This window comes from Triturus cristatus, chromosome 4_2 (genome assembly GCF_964204655.1).
Source record: "Triturus cristatus chromosome 4_2, aTriCri1.1, whole genome shotgun sequence".
Classification (NCBI taxonomy): Eukaryota; Metazoa; Chordata; class Amphibia; order Caudata; family Salamandridae; genus Triturus; species Triturus cristatus.
The window spans coordinates 492,760,067-492,779,466 of record NC_140586.1 but is presented as its reverse complement, the minus strand read 5'-3'; the positions used below and the strand labels follow the sequence as shown (position 1 = coordinate 492,779,466).

The following is a 19,400-nucleotide window of genomic DNA, read 5'->3' as shown; positions in this document are numbered from 1 at the left end:
TGAGCTTTTTGTCTGCAGAGCTGCAGACAGAAGACGCCCATAAACAACTAGTTAATGTTTTAGTGGTACCCAATTTTCCTGCCCCTGGCACCCAGGTCCAGACCTCGCCACTTTAGCTGGGTAAGTGGGGGTTCACTACTCCACAGACACATACACATTTTTGTTCTTATGCAGCAAGTTAGGTCTGTGGTGTTTTTGCTGTAATTAGGAATACTCTGTTGCTCTTTCCAGATAAAAACAAGCATTGGCATAGCCAATAGATCTCGCCTTTGGGACCTTATAAGTGTTTAGTTATCCAGCACAATATCCTTGGTGCAACAACATCAAGTGTTGCATGGCTAAACACTTATAAGGTCCCAAAGGCGAGACCAATTGGCTATGCCAATGCTTGTTTTCAATGCAATAGATGTAGATATTTTTAACACATTAAAGTAACATGTAAAAAATCTAATCTGTACCATGAAACCTCAATCATGCCACATATCCACCATAATACCCACTATCCAAATGCGATTGAAATGGTCAAATCAAGTAGAACTAGCAACCTAGATGCCCAATTAACACAGATTGGCAAAGCCAACAGTCCTGGTGTTGTCCACCAAGCTTTTTGCTTCGTGAACGCTTGTTTCGTCCTGGTATAAGGAAAATGTTATTTTTCATGAAGTTTATAAATCTAAAAATAAAGCATTGGCTAAAAGCCCAAATTTTCTTTTTGGTTCAAAAAGCAAACAGTGCTGTGGCAATCCCTGGCACATAAAGGAATTACTTTGAATGTCGATATGGTCATAGTGAAAGGAAAGAATGTTGTCACTCGCGGTGAAGTTAGGAAATGGCTGAAGTGATGGACTCACTGTCCCATGCTGTATGTTGAAGTTGGTCGAAGAACAATGTAAATGACACAAAAGCAAACTGATGGATGAAGACGGCTGGGTAACAGCCCCTGTAAGTAAGCATATTAACCATATAATTACAGTAACATTAAAAGGTTTTGGCTAACGCGAGACCTGAAAATCATGTAGGTATGAACTATTGTTGATAAAGTATTCAAGCAGCTGTCCTACACAAACAAAAATTGCAAGCAACCTACCACACACCATTCAATTATTAGTGTTGGGAACTCCGAAAACAAACGTCCATTGCACAAAAACACAAAGGGGATGCCTAGTAACTATGAACACAGAGGACTTGAAATATGAAGCATGCTGAGTATTCAGATTGGAAATCATTTATGAAATCATACGTGAAAAAGGAAACCTAACTTGAATAATGAAACCACTGAAGAATGCATGGAGCTTCCGGGGTACAGTTATCCCAGAAAACTTTCAACATACAGAACTTTTCGCAACATGCTTTCCTTCCAGCATTACAATGACATGTTTGCATTTTGGCAATCAGAATTTCAATTTACCCTATGAAACACTGCCCTGCAACACAAAAAGCTGGTCCTTTTAAAAACATTTGATTTTATATAGTTTTTAGGGGGCATAGTTGTAGCACAGTGGTTCCATATCTCCCTTCCCACCAATGACAAGGTTTGCCAGAGAAGATTTCCAATGTTATACTTTCCGAGAGGGTAGAGAGAAATTATTTGAGTGCCAGAAAAATAGCTTGCAAAGATCAAATATAAACTATGTAACTACTTTTCCAGGATTCCATCAGGAGGGTTAACAATACATTCTGAAAATCCAATACTATATTGATTTAATAGAGTGCTCAACAAACTGAAGGCTGTATTACAGCCTTAGAGCAAGACGTAGCGGGATCTACCAGCCATTAAAGGCCCACTCCAACATTAAAGGCCCGAGCCAAATGTGAGGACCTTTAACAAGGGAGCAGGCCTTTAATGGCCGGTAGAACCTGCTACAGAGAGCTCTAAAGCTATTAGAACATTCCGCCCCTAGAGGGCAGAATGTTCTAATTTTTAAAACAAAGGCCTCACAGAGCCAGAGGGGATTGAAATCCCCTCTGGCTCCGTGAGGCCTTTTGTTCACAACAACAGCTGTGAACACACATTGGAATGTTGGAGCTCGGGGTTTCTACCGGCCATTAGAAACGCAGAGCATTCCATGGTTTTCAATGGAGCTCCCAACATTCGAATGTTGTAAAACGGTAATAACTATTAACTGTTCTTATCCTGAATTATTGAGACACTCAGACTGATAATGGTTCATATGACCTGCTACAAGACTAAAAGGGTGAACAATGGGATGGGAACTCTAATTGACTAAAAAACATAGAATGGGTTACCATAAAAAGAGATGTTCAAGATGTCAAAAGGGTGCATTTATTTTATGTATTTATTTATTTGTATAGCGCAGCTAATACACTAAGGCGTCTAGGCGCTTGTCTAGGGTGCATTGAGACCAGTATACTATGTTGCCCTATAAATATAAGTTTCCATTAGGAAACCAACGTACTTTCAAAAAGGCTAACGAATGTGGATAAAGAAACAGGCATCCAAGTTAAGTAAATCAGATTAATTAAGAGTATATTTACTTCACATATGGATATTGGAAGTTGGACCAACTTGGATTCGGTCTGGTGTGTCCTGTCTATTGAGAATTACCTCCAAAAACATTAGGCATGAACGAATGCATGAAGCATTTGTTCAGGTTAATGTTAAATATATGGTGCAATCCATCTGTCCCATTTTATATACAGTAAAATGGCTGATGAAACCATACCTCTTATAGGTCTGGATATGGAGGGCTAGAAGCTTTAAAAGGTCTGGAAGTTATGGGGATTCTTCTGAATTGTCAAAAAAACTAGATTACTTAACAGGATAAACACAGTAGATTTCCCGCATGACCAGGGGTACCTATGAATATTAAGAAGCGAATGTCAACACTTACCTGAAAGTGAAGAATATTCCTCCAACATGAATCTATTCTATATTCCTCTAGCAAGTGTCAATGACATCAAATAAAAAAAAATGCTGTCTCTTGCGTTTAATAGGTAGTAATTAACATATTTAAACCACTAAACAGTATAAAAGACTTTAAAGATTAAAATCATATGTTAATGTTTTAAATGCTAAATTTAATGCATAGAATTCTGCAGTGGCCAACATTAGTGCACAAAACATATATAATATATTACAACACAAACGTTTATGTGAATATATCAAACGCGTTTTCAGCTATAAACGTTTACTAAGAAGGAACAGTAGATTTCATTCTAAAAACAAATTCTATTAAAAAGGTAAAGAACATAATCTATCCCAGCGAAAGTAGGTAGAAAAGTATTTCAGCAGTTTAGGTCTACACAGAGTGTGCCTCAGACGGAGAGCTTTTCTGCAGAGAGCAGTAAATGGCACATTATTGAATTTCCCATGTGCTGCGAAAATGTACACAGGTTGGCAATTTAAATAAATATAGCAGTTACTTATATTTTTGTGACAGTGAAAAACTCTTTGCTCGCAGTCGACCAACTGGTGTTTATGTTAACTTACCTTTGAACAGGCAGTAGTCTTAAGTAGCTGTTCTAGGGTCCTTCTTACATTTCTGAAAGTTTCCAGCTCTTTAAACAACATATCTTTTTGTTTAGAAATCTTCAAAACATCTGATGTAGATAGATTAACGGCCTAATAAAATATAAAACCACAAATATGAAACATCTGCCACCTTCAAAATGTAATGCATTCTTTTCCTTACTAATAAACGTTTCAGCTGTGAATATTCACCAACCTCGAAAAGTAAGGTGACTTTATTTGAGAATATTAAAAGTGAAAAGAGTTATGTAGAAGATTGTTCTTCGGTTCTTAATCATCCAGGCCCAAATTCTGAGGGCAATGCTAAATAAGGTGTACATAGGTGAAATAGGTACATGCGCATGAAATGGAATTACAAGTGGGGCTTGTTATATAAAGTGCCACTGGGTAAAAAACAAACAAAAAGGCATGTGAACCTGCTTTCAATGTTCCCGAGTCACTTTGGTGTTACAGAAGGGGCGCAAATGCTTGAGGGCCTACTGAATGATACACATTGTGGTGGTGTACCTCTAGCACACAGAACAATCCTAAGAGGGTGTGCCTTCACTTGCATGGAGACACCGCTTTGCCTTTCCACCCACGCCTTATGGATGCAGGCTGCAGAGACTGTCAGAATGTGCACAGAATGTGCGCCACAAGGAGGTGGTGCACAGTCAGTGTGCCCCCTGAGTGTAGCCCTCTGGAGACAATAAGGGGGTTATAATGGACCCCAAGAGAGCCCCTTGCAGGCAGGTGTCTGCGCCCTCTCGTAAAGTAGGTATCGTGCGTGCTGCCTGAACTGTGAGCGTTGAAGCAGCTGCTTCAAGCATCCATGCCACCTTTCACTAATGAGCTACCCTTAGGGCAGCATCACCCTGGCCAATCCTGAAGAAATTTCATATGTACAGATTACTGAGGACTGCAGACTGTGCATATAGAATATTTCATTTCTGTTAAGGGGTCAAAAAGTATTGGTCTCTGCCAATAAGTAGACGGTGTATCAGATAAGACAACAAAGCAGCTCAACTTGCCCATGATAAAATAATACAGGCTTATTGAAGAGCATATTCTGGAATACAAGATGATTATGCAAGATAGTAAGTCCAATTTTTTTTTTTTTATATAGAGTTGCTGTACAATGTGTTGAGAACCTGAGTGGTTGTAGGAGTACATAGGATAGATGAGCTTAATGGCCTGGCATAAGGTCAACAAGGATGTCCTATTGGGAAAGGTCAGAAACTATACCAAGCATAACTGGATGAATTCTAATTGTGTAGAGAAAGAATGGATGCATTCCCCACAAACTTCAGTGGAATGGTCTTGAAGGTAAGAAGGCATTGGTGGGTAACAAATGTGTCGTATCTGATGGATAAGCAAAATGTAAATGTAGAATGTGCTTGGGGAAGAAGAAGGCAAGTCAGTTATAAAAAATTCAAAGGGAGGGAAGGATTTTAGTGAATGGATATTGATCAAGGAGCCAAAACGCTTGTAAAACTGCACCGCCTGTACCTGACCAGAACTAAGCAGGGTGAAAAATGGCCATAGTCGAGCTGAATTCTCAGTCTTTGATGTATATGGTCTATGGTATAAATTACTCATTGACATTGTGACATTTGACAATTCAACTGAAACCGAAGATACATCTTTAATGATGTTTTATTAAGGTATTTCCAGCGGTAACCATTATACACAACATTGTCAAGTTTGCCTCTTCAGAAACATGGCAGCTACTAAAGCAGCACACAGCACCATGCAGGGAAGAGTGAACCATGGCTGCATTTGATTTATGCTGTGTTCCATCATGGGGACTGTCTGATGGGTACACTATGAACTGTTGAATACAGAATGTATATCTTATAGATCATTGTTATGGAGCAATAACTATATTAGGGGAATTATGTACATTCTAATATTCTGAACCTTGGAATATAATTGGAATTTAATTAACTACAGTTTGAGTTCATAGTAAACATTCATTTACTTTACAAATTCAATAGAAATGAATGGCTTACTAGCCAAATCAAAAAGCAAAAATTACAAACAAAAATATGTATTTCTAGACTTACAGTAGGCATCTCAACAACAGCATCTTTCATTGTGTAGGATAACATTTCTGCAGCATCGGACGCTCTCTCAGCTTCAATAAGTTCTGTCAACAACATGGTTGGTTTCATCACTGGTATCTCCTTGAAACCTACTACAGAAAAACAGTGATAATCAAAGGTTTACTTCAAATCCCCAAAGTGGAGCCTCAAAAGTATGTAGCAGATCGGAGAGAGCACATCACTAGTCGGAATTAAATCGAGTTTTCAAGAAAATATGGTGACAAATATAAACAATTGTTTAGAACTTCTATTCTCTACGACCCAAATATTTAAGACACATCAAGCTAAATGTACCTAGAAGAATGGTTTTGCAAAGTTCCAGTGGAAGGCTCCCGCATGTCCACAGCTCAGGCCAGGATGAGGGTTTTTGTGTGTGTTTTTTTTTTATTCTCTCCATGGCATTCTACGTTCTTTACAGAACCTCATATAGTTAAATTATGAAATACCCTGTATTGTATATACCTGCCAAAGAACTACGGACTCAAAGCATGACAGTTTTAAGTAATACCCAAATTTCAAAGAGTTATTTGTTATGCTTTCTTTTTCAAGGGAACCACTTTAACCATGTTTCTAGCTAATCAGAAGAGCTGGGAATGCAATCTAAGTATGTGGGGTTCATAGCCAGTTTCCCACTTCTTCCAGAATGCATGGTTTCTAACCAAATAATGTCCTTCTTTCACATCACATGAACAATGTTTTCCCAGTTCTAGTACTGGGCTGGGCTGCCCAGGGCTAAACCACACATTTATTCTAACAAAACAAAGCAGACTACTGTCAAGGGGAAAAGGTTAGCATGGGAGAGGGGTGAGATTCTGTGGACAGGGGTGGGGCTAGGGCAGTGGTGATGTACTCATAATTGCTTGGTTGCGGTTCCTTCTCTAGTTAAAGTTCCCAAAGGTAAGATTGTTAGTTGCACAGTTCTACCTTTAGAGGAAACGGTTTTATCACCACAACATAGAAAAGCTATGCATGCATTTAGAAACCAAACAACTACACCCCATTCAAATCCTACTGAGAAGATTAAAAATCCGTTTATAGAGTTTACATTTTTTGCATGAGATGTACACGTGCATTTCACGGATGGACCAGATTAATGGATAATTGAGCTCACTATACGTACAGTTACCCACAGGTCTCTATCACTGAACAGCCCTATAGTGTAAAGAGGTAGGTTTCAAGTTCTGTATGTAAAGACAAGTTAAAATGTACCTAAAGCTTCAGGGGAAAGGAGCTCCAGAGAAAAAAACAGCTGCTTGAGCGAGTGCGTCAAGAGTGAGGAATTTGCGAACGGCTACTGCAGGCACAGTAAAGAGAATGTAATTGGGAGAAAAATAAGAATGTCTTATGTAAGTAAAGAGAACCCTTCTAACATGACACTGTGAACCACTGGAAAGTACTTTAATAGATATCTAATTGGATCAAGGTAGCAAATTAATTTTGGAAAGATGAGATGAGACGTGGACACATTTATTTAGGCGCAGAAGACAGACCACTGTGTCCCTGATCACTAAGACATTTTGCTATGCCCATATGGACGGGATGGCGAATCAATCCTAGAGGAAAAGACAGCTGGGAAAACAAGATAATGGCCTTCTAGATGGAGGTAAGGAATTATGTGGTTGAGTGCGGATAAGAAAGAAGCAGTGGGTCTAGCCATTTTAATCTGAGAGACAAAAGGTAAGAGTCAAAAAGTATACTAAGATTAAAATCATTGGAAATCTATACAAGCCAGGGACCAAGTTGCTTTGGCCCCAAGGAAGTGGTCCAAAGAGAGGGGCACTGGTGATTAGAGGGTTTACCCAGTGGTGGCCCTTGTAGGGTTGCACGTGCAAAATCTGTTTAAGGCAGTGTGCATCACAATGGGGTTGCAGACGCTCTAGCTAAATCACAACACGGTTCCCCTCAGGAAGAGCGGTGCCAGCACATTCTTTTTTTTCTTTTACAGTGTCTTTTCAGAGATGTCCAGCCGCTACTGCTGCTTGCATTGTTTCGAGAAATAACATTTTTAGTACACCGGTTTTCCAAGGAGTGTTAATGCTAGCTCATTATAAGGCTGTATTTCCATTTGAGAGGCTTTCTCTGCCCTCTCAATCAGCCAGTCTCTGGCATTTCAGACAACCTATTGTAATAGGGGGATTGCAGTTTTGCTTTTAACACTTTCTCAATGGGCTCAAAATTCCAGAATTCAAATGCTGTTGTCTAAAATGCCTGATTTGGCTGACAGTGTTACACATAACATGGACCACTTGTCACATGCGTTTAAACTTTAACAAAGTCATACACTCCATTTTAAAAACTGCTAGTTTTGCATGTAAAACGAAAGTAACCTTTGTTCAAATATTATGTGAGGGTTCACGCTTTCACTCACATCGTCCATTGAATCAAACGTTGGCAAAGTAAATAGTTTTTTTTGTGTGTAGTGAAATGTTTTGTAGCAAGCTTCACAGCACAATTAAGGTACAACATGGACAGCAGATGCACTGTCTACATCACAAATAATAATTTAAAGATGGTGGCTGTAGCAGAATGAGCACCACACAATTCTACACCACATACAGAATAGATACAACACAGACAACTAACTCTAAAGAGGGAGTGAGAGGTATTAAAGAATTGTTTAACATGCTTTATAAACAGACTTACAACAACAAAACTCCTGGAAGAAAGTGGAACCTCTTATGTAATTACCATACATTCATATACTCATATAGGGTGATGAATAGACCCCTATCTAATTTTGTAGGTTTTATTTGAATGTCCCACAGCGAGAACTATTCTTTACTGGTTCGACAGTATTCTAGTTACGGGATACCTTGTTTGGGTGAGGTCATGTCCATATATCAACATTTATATTCTTGCTTTGTTAAACTGCCCGATCTATATTAAAATTGTGGGGGTGTCTCCCTACCACAAGATTAATATAAGGGGTAGGAAATCCAAGCAACAGACGTTCAGATATTGCCCCTATGGAGTCGGGCATCTTTCTCAGAACTATAGGCCTCTCACATCAAGTACAATGAAACAGGCCCTGTTTTATAGGGCATGTTTACCAGTGCCAGAATCGGGGGTGGGGGGGAGGGGCGGGGGGGGGGGGGAAGGGTTGGCCAGCGGGTTAAATTTCTACAGTTCCACAGGCCCCTCTCTTGGAAGATGGCCCCTTGCAACGCGCTATTGGTGAGGCTGTCAGCAAGTGTCAAATGTTTCACAGAGAGGATCACTGTATTTACAGCCCAGCTATGATACAGGCCATGTTCATCCTACCAGCCACACTCGCAGCTGACTGGGTGTAAGTGGTGTTCACGCATAGTTCTTGAGACCACAAGCCACACACTGAAGACCCAAGCATCTCGTGCTTTGCTACAAGTGCCAACCAATGGCAGTGACAGCTAGATCTTATGATTTTTCATGACCCTACCTGCGTGACCCCCACCCTTTGCATCTTGTCCAGAAAACTAGTGCTAAAGAGACTGAGGAGAACTCTTAGTTCAGTCTGTTTCTTCCTCCCAGGTGCAAGTTCGCAGACTGCCACTTTATAGCTGAGATATGAACTTTTAAATAAAAAGCAAGTGTAGTTTGGATTGTTTCACCTCTAAACACTAGTCAATATTACTGCACTGAATGGCCTTTTTGAGAATTAGTGAACACACCACTTTTGCCCGAACTATTGTAATGACTCAAGTAGCAAGTAAATTGTTTTGTGCCTCCTATACAAGGCCTATATTTTTAAAAACAAAGTAACATTATGGTCAATTACACTATACAATATCAAAAGGGGGGGGGGGGGGGGAGGATCACTTGTACCTGAGTAACCAGGGTTCAATGTGCTTTCCGTCTTTCTAAGAAATCAATCACGTACACAGGCCGTGAGGTGGTGTATCTTGATTCTCTGCCTTGTTTAAAGATGTGATAGCATCATCTTTGGGTTTCTTTTTTCATGCTGTCCTCCACTGGTTATTTGTGTAATGATCAGTTATGAAAAGTGATAGTGCTCAGGTGAGGGGAGTTAAAAAGGGAAACTATGGATTCAAGAAATCAAGACACAGAACACCTACTCTTCGAAAAGGAGCAAAGGTGGGTACACCGCCTTAAGACCAATGTCAGAGGCTTAAACGACAACATTCCTTGGCTAAGCCTAAAATGAAAAATGAATAACCCAACCAAAGGACACTGCCAAGAGCGAATAAGCAAAATCCGGATCCTAATCTCCCATGAAAAGAAATTTCAATTCTGGCGAGAAGAATTCTATAAACTTTGGAGCATGACCACAATAACAGATCCGTTGTAGTGTTCATTACAACAACATGGTCAAAGTGAGGGCCCAAATTCACTCTGAACATTGCGAGTGTCACAACTACGTAACAAAAGCCTAACAAGGTCCTCCAATATTATACTTTACAGCGCAACACCAGTTTAATTATATCGAGATCCTCCAATATTATACTTTACAGCGCAGCATTAGTTTAACAATACAGGCGCCATGCACACATTTCGATAAAACAACACTCCAGAAGTGCTATAAAAACAGGTCACAGACGACCAGATGGAACACTTTAACCAATAGGGATGCTAACCCCATAGCACCCCTACATCCACCTTATGGGCTAACGGGGCAGAGAATTGGCATTTTCTGAGTTGCTTATGAATTAACACACTCTATTGTGAATAGACCACTTGTGAGAAAATATAAGTGAGATAGTGACATGCATATTGGTAACATCACATTTACAATACAGGTATTTTCTTTCTCTTTTTCTGCACTTTTACAGGTACTATTTGACCTTATTACAAGTGGTGTACCAATGCTGTATCCACCATAGCTGTGACAAAATGCAGTTTCCAAGTTTTTATAGGTCCTGATGAAGGCCCCCCCGACACACAAGGGCGACCACAAGGAGCTGAAACATGTCGACCATACATATGGACAACGTAGTGCTTTTGTACTAATAACTCGTCCCTTCAAGCACACCGCTGTTTTAATTCACCTTCATTCCAAACTGAATAAAGATACAGTTTAGCGAATAGGAGGTCTCAACTCTTTTTAACTCACCTCACCTGAGCACTTTCACTTTTCATAACTGATCACTATTGAAATAACTAGTGGCTTTCCCTCCTGGTGGAGGACAGCATGAAAAAGAAATCCAATGATGATGCTGTCACATCTTTAAACAAGGCAGAGAATCAAGATATACTGCCTCACGGCCTGTGTACGTGATTGAGTTTTTTTTAGAAAGACGGAAAGCACATTGAAACCTGGTTACTCAGGTACAAGTGATCCTTCTGCCCCCCCTTTTTTGATATTGAATACTACGACAAGGAAGTCGAATGGATCACTACCTCTTCCTTCTCCCCCTTTTTGATGAGCTATAACAATGATACTAAATACAAAACAGATGTGTACAGTGGGCATGTACAGTAGAATTATTTCTAAGATGCTGTGAAATGTGATGATCATGTTAAACGAGGCAGAGTGTAGAAAAGAAATAGGGTCACACAGACTGGTCAAGCTTGAAAGATGGGATTGAATCAAGCTTTCCTGTTTTGACATTGTGCAATTCAGATCCTGGATGGCTATGACATTCCTTCCCCTTTTGCTCTTATGCCAGTTTCATTAGTGACTCAAGAGACAAAACAGTTATCTTGTGTCTCCTTTACAAACTACACACTAGCGAGGTTTTTGTATAGTGAACATACTTAACTTAATAATTTCGAGGTGCTCACTAATGGCCATGGAAAAGGTGGCGCAATAAAGAAAACTGAACAGGGTCACACAATTTTGTCAAGCTGGGAAGCCAGGATTGAAACCAGGGTCTCAGAGTCAGGGCGCACAGCTAGTTTTTACCCTGTGCCCCACAAAAGATTCTGATTGGCCTGGGCTCTGTATTTAAGTGCCGTCCAAATATCCTTTGTTATTTTATAAGATGGGGCAACAGCAAGGGAGACACCCCTTCTTTATACAACAGGTACAAACGAGGCAGCAACAGTCCAATATTTACTTCCTCACAGAACAAATACAGCATGGTATCTATCACGGAAGTCAGCAAGGGCAATGGTCTTTTCCACAGAGAACATGCCAGCAAAGCATCCTATTACAAGCTTTCTTCACTCACAGAACTTGTATAGTATTGAGCTGGTTAATGTTTTTAAGCATCCTAGACGCGCCTTAAGTAAATATGGACCTGAGGTACAAGCATTTTTCCAGTGGGACGTTTTTCGCCCGGAAAAATACTTTTTCAAATGTACAAAATGCAATTTGGTAACTTGTTACCGAATCACATTTTGCATTCGATTCAGTATTTGGAGGGGACATGTTTAGGGTGTATGCCTACTCTTAAAAAAAAAAAAACACTGCTGTTGGAAACCGGGCAACCGGGTTAGCAGTCACCAGGTTCCCAGCACAATGGTAGCTTGGCTCGAGCGGTTGGGGGTCAGGCACCGTGTTAAGCATACGTCACACCCTCACAATAACCATGCGTTCATCCGTTCCAAAAACGACACTACACCGTAAAAATTATGAAAGACAAGATGAAAATATATATGTCTTTATCTTATTTTCTCTTAGTTGCAGGTTTCATCACATAAATACAATACAATAGGATTTTTCTACAAAAGAGCAGGTCAAATAAATAATGCTACTTTGGAATTTCAATAAATAGGTTCAGGTCATCATTAAGCAAAGAATAAATAGGTGTGCAATAAATATAGACGGCAAATAAATACAGTCAGACAATAAATACAGTGCAAGAATAAATTAGTGGAAGACAATAAATAAAGCACCCTCAATAAATAAAATAAAGCAATCAATGACAGTTACAAATCAGATCACTTTCATGAGGTAACTTGATCTTACTTTGCCCATACACAGCTTGTGGTCATTTGGGTGGCATGAGGGTGTCCCACCTAGATTGGTCAAGGCTGGGGCCTAAGCTGAGGCAGAACAAGAGTAACCTAAAGATCTGGACCTCCAGACTACACAGCCCCTCACAGATGTCACTGCACCAGTCTTAGTTCACCCCTGGCACTCCCAGGCTGGTTCTAACACCCCTCTAGCCCTTAGAATGGTCTTTTTGGGCTCCACGGGGCCTTAGACGCCCCCTCTACCACTTACTGCCCTTTTCACGATGATCGGCTCCGCTCGGCACCGTGTCGACGCCGTGAGGCGGCTCCGGATCGATGTCGCTGGGCGGCCTCGACTCGATGTCGCTGGGCGGTCTCGACTCGATGTCGCTGGGCGGTCTCGACTCGATGTCGCTGGGCGGTCTCGACTCGATGTCGCTGGGCGGTCTCGACTCGATGTCGCTGGGCGGTCTCGACTCGATGTCGCCTTCCGGCGTCGCAGTGACACGGTCTCCCCGCTTCCGGGTGTCTCCGGAGTGCGATCTCCACTCCCGACCTCCGGCGCGCTTCACCTCAGGTTCCGGCGACTCCGGTGGGCGGACTTCACTCCCCCGTCGACGCCTCACCTCGACCTCGGGTGAATCTCCACTCGACCTCCGGCGCCTCTCCACGACCTCCGTCGGCGCCCTCACTCGACCTCTGGCGGCTCCGGGTACGACGTCTGCTTTCTGTCAGCGCCGCTTCTCCACCTCAGGCCCCAGGTCTCCAGGCTTCTCGACGTCAGGACTCCAGGAGGACACCACTGAACAGGTCAGGAACTTGCTGTTCTTCCTCTTTAAGGCCTGTTTCAAATGTCCAGTTCCTTAAGATGGTTCTTCTGGACTTGGTCCCACACAGGGCTTTAGGCTGGGCTTGGTCAGTAGGGACTAGCATCAAGGGTGGGTTTCTGGACCCCACTCCAAGCACTGGTTTCCACCCCGGCTGCCTTACTCCGACCTCCTTCTATCTCTGTCCTCTCTCCTCTCCAGTCAGTTGCCAACTGCCACTCTGAGATGGCCTCCCAACATTCTAAACTGCCTCCCACTGTCACAGGGTTCTAGAATGTTACAGAAGGTTCTAGAAACCTCCAGTGGGTTCTGGTGATGTCACAGGTGACAATGGGTGGCCACCATTTTGTGTCTCAGGCCCTCAGACAGAAGTTCCAGGGGTAGGGAAAATGGCTCCCTGACCCTGCATCAACACTAAAAAGTCTGGTGGTTCCCAAAAAGGAAAAATTATAATAGGGATTCAGGCAGAAGTGGGACAAAATAAATAATGATGAGGAGGGACCACCCAACGGGCTGACCGGTCTAACACGCGTCCCCCCCAGCTGAAAGTGGGGAGAGCTACCCAACCCCTTGGGAGTTCTCATCACTAAGGCGGAAATACCTTGAGAGACCGTCTGCATTGGCGTGGTCCACTCCAGGCCGATGTTCCACCTGAAAGTCCATTCCCTGTAGGGAGATAGACCACCTTAGCAACTTGGGATTCTCCCCCTTCATCTGCAACAGCCACCGAAGGGGTCTGTGGTCGGTCTGAACTAGGAAGTGCGAGCCAAACCGGTATGGCCGCAACTTCTTCAGAGCCCATACCACTGCAAAGGCTTCACGCTCTATTGCACTCCACTTCTGTTCCCTAGGAAGTAGTCTCCGGGATAGGAAGACCACGGGTTGATCCAGACCCTCTTCATTGAGTTGCGATAACACTGCCCCAATGCCATGTTCCGATGCATCCGTCTGGACAATGAACTCCTTGGAGAAATCTGGGGCCCTTAAGACCGGGGCCTCGCACATGGCTTGCTTCAGTTTCACAAAGGCCTGCTGACAAGCCTCCGTCCAGACTACCCTTCGAGGTTGCTTCTGGGACGTAAGCTCCGTGAGGGGGGCCACAATGGTACCATACCCCTTCACGAAGCGGCGGTAATATCCGGTGAGGCCCAGAAAAGCTCGGACCTCAGTCTGAGTCTTGGGGGGTTCCCAGGCCATGATAGCCTCGATTTTCGCCTGGAGGGGTTGCACCGCTCCCCTACCCACCAAGTGTCCCAGGTACACTACCGACCCCTGCCCGATCTGGCATTTACTGGCCTTGATCGTTAACCCAGCTTGCTTCAGGGCCTGGAGAACAGTTTGCAGGTGACGCAAGTGATCCTCCCAGCTGTTACTGAAGACGGCAATGTCGTCCAGATAAGCAGCAGAGAAACTCTCCATTCCAGTGAGGATCTGGTTCACCAGACGCTGAAACGTGGCAGGTGCGTTCTTGAGCCCAAAGGGCATCACGCAGAACTGGTAGTGGCCCTTGGGCGTGGAGAAGGCTGACCTTTCCTTAGCTCCATCAGTCAGAGAGATCTGCCAGTACCCGGAAGTAAGGTCAAAGGTACTCAGATATTGGGCAGCTCCCAGCCGGTCAATCAGTTCATCCGCCCTTGGAATCGGATGAGCATCAGTCTTGGTTACTGAGTTCAGTCACCGGTAGTCCACACAGAACCTCAGTTCCGGTTGGGATCCCGGTGGTGCAGCTTTTGGTACTAATACCACCGGACTGGACCAGGGACTGCTGGAGGGTTCAATCACTCCTAGCTCCAGCATCTTAGTGACTTCACTGTGAATGCTGGCCTTCACCTTGTCTGTCATCCGGTAGATCTTTGACTTCACAGGTGGGCTGTCTCCTGTGTCCACGTCATGGACGCACAGGTGAGTCCTACCCGGAACAAGGGAGAACAACGAAGAGTACTGCCCCAGGACCTGGCGGCAGTCCTCCTGCTGTTCAGGAGTTAGGGACGGGAAGAGAATCACTCCCTCCACCAACCCATCCTTCTCTTGAGACGCAAATAAGTCGGGGAGAGGCTCGCTTTCCACGTCCTCTGCTCCGTCAGTCACCATCAGCAAGATGACTTCGGGCCTCTCATGGTGGGGTTTGAGGCGGTTGGCATGCAGCACCCGTAGGGGCTGGCGAGGGGTCTTCAGATCCACCAAGTAGGTAGCCTTACCCTTCTTCTGCAACACCTCAAATGGCCCTGACCAGCGATCCTGGAGGGCGCTAAGCTCTCCTGGTTCGATCACCCACACCTTCTGGCCAGGCTCCAATTCCACCGGGTGAGCATTGTGGTCATACCACGCCTTCATTACTCCTTGGCTGGCTTCCAAGTTGTCAGAAGCTTGCTTCCACAACTTAGCCATTTGGCTCCGGAAGGCCAGCATGTAGCTCACCACATCCTGGGGAAGCTTTCTGGGAGTTCTTTCCCATCCGTCTCTCACCAGGCTGAGAGGTCCACGCACAGGGTGCCCATACAAAAGTTCGAAGGGGCTGAAACCCACTCCCTTCTGTGGCACTTCCCTGTAAGAAAACAATAGACAGGGTAGCAGGACGTCCCATTTCCTCCGCAGGCTTTCAGGCAGACTTTTGATCATGCCTTTCAAGGTTTTATTGAACCTCTCCACCAGACCATTGCTCTGGGGGTGGTAAGGAGTGGTGAACCGGTAGGTCACTCCACACTCCTTCCACATCGCCCGCATATATGCTGACATGAAGTTGGTCCCCCTGTCGGACACAACTTCCTTGGGAAAACCCACTCGGGTAAAGATTCCCATCAGGGCCCTAGCCACAACAGGTGCAGTAATGGTCCTCAGAGGTATAGCCTCTGGGTACCGTGTGGCATGATCCACCAGAACCAGGATAAACCTGTGACCAGCTGTAGTAGGCGGATCTAACGGACCCACAATGTCGATGCCCACCCTTTCAAAGGGGGTGCTAACGACAGGAAGTGGTTCCAGGGGAGCTTTCAGCTTCACCCCTGTTTTCCCACTGGCTTGACAAGACACACACGTCCGGCAATAGGTGTCGGACGACACTTTCATTTGAGGCCAATAAAAGTGTGGGACAAGCCGGGCAAAGGTCTTGTCTTGCCCCAGGTGTCCTGCCAAGGGGATCTCATGAGCCATTTCCAGGAGAAAGGCTCGGTAACGTTGAGGGACAACCAAGGCTCGTGACGATCCGTGCATGGGTGCCTTGGGTTCACTGTAGAGGAGGCCATCCTCCCAGTAAATGTGGTAGTTCCCCTCAACGTTCCCTGCTGCCTGGGCTTCGGCCTGTCGCCTCAGTCCCTCAAGGGTAGGACACTCCTTCTGGCCCTTGCAGAATTCCTCCCTGGTCGGCCCTCCCTCCACGTGCCACTCGGCCGGGATGGGTAGGTTCTCCAGTTCGGTAACATCCCCCTCCGCGGACTCCTGGTCCACCACCTCCGGTGGCCTATCCGTCACACGGGGCGCAGATGCCGAGGCAGGCTCCTCCTGTCCTCGGTTCTTCCCTTGGTCGGCAGCCGGCTGTGCCTTTGTTCCAGGCTCCAGCCTAAACGAACTCCCTCTCCGGGTAGTAGAAGACCCAATGCTGACACAGGCCCAGTCAGGTGTACCCAGCATCTCAGCATGAGTCCGGTATTCCACCTCCTTCCAAGCATTATGCTCCATGTCATTCCCCAGCAGACAATCGACTGGCACGGCAGGGCTTACGGCAACTCGAAGCGAACCTGCAACCCCTTCCCATTCAAATGGAACCTCGGCCACTGGATAGTGGCCCATTCTGCCGTCAGCCATCGCGGCAGGGTGGAGTACATTGGGAATCACCTGCTCTGGAGACACCAGTTGGCTACGTACCATAGTCATACTGGCTCCTGTGTCTCTCAGAGCCTCCCCTCTTTGGCCGTTGATGGTGACCCACTGCCCATACTTTGTGGTATTTGCGGGCACCTGGATCTTAGGAACCATCTCCCGTTCTCCCAGGGACACTAAAGTGACACCCGCCCACTCCCTTCCCTTATGTAAAGGCATCTCCTCCCCGAACACTACACTAGCTACTCCGGGGGCCTTTCCTCCGATGGGAGGGGGTGGTCTTTTCGGGCACTTCACATCTCCCTTATAGTGTCCGACACCACCGCACTCGTAGCAATGGACAACCCTTGGCTGCTGACTCTGGCCAGGATTAGGGTTTCTGGGGGGGGTTAGCCCTAGGGGTAAATCCCGTTCCCTTCCCTTGGAAACTATTTTGGGGGCCTTTAGAGAACTCCGTTTTCTTTTCCCCTCCCTCTTTCTTCTGGGGGGCGCCCTGTCCGGTCTTTTGAGAGTCCCCTCCAGTCCCCCTTGTGGACACCCGGGTACTAGCCCAAATGTCCGCCTCCTCAGCAAGCTTCCGGGGATTGGTCAGCTTGCTATCCACCAGGTGTTGACGCAGTTCAGGGAAACATTTTTCGAGCAGGTGTTCCTTCAACATCAAATCAAACAACCCCTCGTAGTCCCTCACCTCACTGCCCTGTATCCAAACCTCTAATGCCTTCTTTGCATAGTCCAGGAAATCCACCCAATTCTGTGTGCCCAGTTTGTGGCTACCCCGGAACTTCTGTCTGTACTTCTCGGGTGTTAGTCCAAACTTCCTCACGAGCGCCACTTTCATGGTGGGGTAGTGGGTCTGCTCATCCTGCTCTAGGGCCAATAATGTATCCCTGCCAGCTGGAGGCATGTATTTGTACAATCCCCCTCCCCAATATTTCTCTAGAACCCCATGGACTCTTAAAGAGACCTCATAGGCCGCTAGCCACTTGGCGATATCATCTCCCGCACTATAGCTGGCTACTATGTCTTTTGGCAGGTAGGGTTTGGGTTCCCTGGTGATTTCTCTCTCTTCGCTGCCACCATTAGGAACAGTGTGTGCCCCGACCCGTAGGATCTGGAGATCTATCTCCCTGAGCCTCAACTCGTGAGCCATCCTCCGTTCCTCCTTTTCTTTCTCCAGCTTCGCCAACTCCCATGTGAGCTGTCTTTTCTCCCTCCGGTCAGTTAATACTGCCTCTGATAAGCCGCCACTAGAGACACTGCTGCCCTTCCTTGAAAGTGTTCTGGGCCCCTCTAATAGGTTCCCCACCTCAGGTTGGTACAAACCAGCCCCCTCGCTGACAGGCTCTCCATCCTTGTCCTCCTTCTAAACCTTACTTTCTCGTCGTGCCTCCCACCAAGCCCTCAAGCTGGTCTGGAGCTCACCCTTCTTTGCACCTTGGGGACAAAACACCCCCTCTCGCTGACAAAACTATCTGAGTTGGGCCACAGTATAAGTTTCCACATCCTCCAATACAAACTCCATTTTGCCCACTCAGGATAGAAGACAGTTGCTTACAGAAGCTATGCAGGGGGGTACCTTTTGTAATACCTCCTCCCACCACCAGAAGTAAATTTGGAAAAAACAAAACTCAAAATTAGGAAGTCCGCTTGGAGAAAACTCCCGGTGTAGGCCTATGGACTACCCAAAGTTATTGTCGAGTAGACGCAAGCACAGCTCTATCCCACCGCTGAACACCAATTTTATGTTAGAAACCGGGCAACCGGGTTAGCAGTCACCAGGTTCCCAGCACAATGGTAGCTTGGCTCGAGCGGTTGGGGGTCAGGCACCGTGTTAAGCGTACGTCACACCCTCACAATAACCATGCGTTCATCCGTTCCAAAAACAACACCACACCGTAAAAATTATGAAAGACAAGATGAAAATATATATGTTTTATCTTATTTTCTCTTAGTTGCAGGTTTCATCACATAAATACAATACAATAGGATTTTTCTACAAAAGAGCAGGTCAAATAAATAATGCTACTTTGGAATTTCAATAAATAGGTTCAGGTCATCATTAAGCAAAGAATAAATAGGTGTGCAATAAATATAGACGGCAAATAAATACAGTCAGACAATAAATACAGTGCAAGAATAAATTAGTGGAAGACAATAAATAAAGCACCCTCAATAAATAAAATAAAGCAATCAATGACAGTTACAAATCAGATCACTTTCATGAGGTAACTTGATCTTACTTTGCCCATACACAGCTTGTGGTCTTTTGGGTGGCATGGGGGTGTCCCACCTAGATTGGTCAAGGCTGGGGCCTAAGCTGAGGCAGAACAAGAGTAACCTAAAGATCTG

At 44.9% G+C, this 19,400-nt stretch overlaps 1 protein-coding gene across 16 annotated transcripts in view; it reads right to left on the bottom strand.

Moving 5' to 3' along the window:
• Positions 1–19,400, bottom strand: part of ODF2L (outer dense fiber of sperm tails 2 like) — a 367,183-nt gene that overhangs the window by 296,198 nt on the left and 51,585 nt on the right. For 12 of the 16 annotated variants that reach the window (XM_085602065.1, XM_085602056.1, XM_085602064.1 and 9 more), the window contains exons 2-3: positions 5,536–5,666; positions 3,452–3,583 (exon numbers count right to left, since the gene is read on the bottom strand). In XM_085602065.1, coding sequence (XP_085458191.1) covers positions 3,452–3,583; positions 5,536–5,643 — 240 coding nt within the window. In that variant the 5' untranslated portion in view covers positions 5,644–5,666. The remainder of the gene's footprint in view (positions 1–3,451; positions 3,584–5,535; positions 5,667–19,400) is intronic. The other 4 variants (XM_085602052.1, XM_085602054.1, XM_085602063.1 and 1 more) reach the window with 1 other exon arrangement.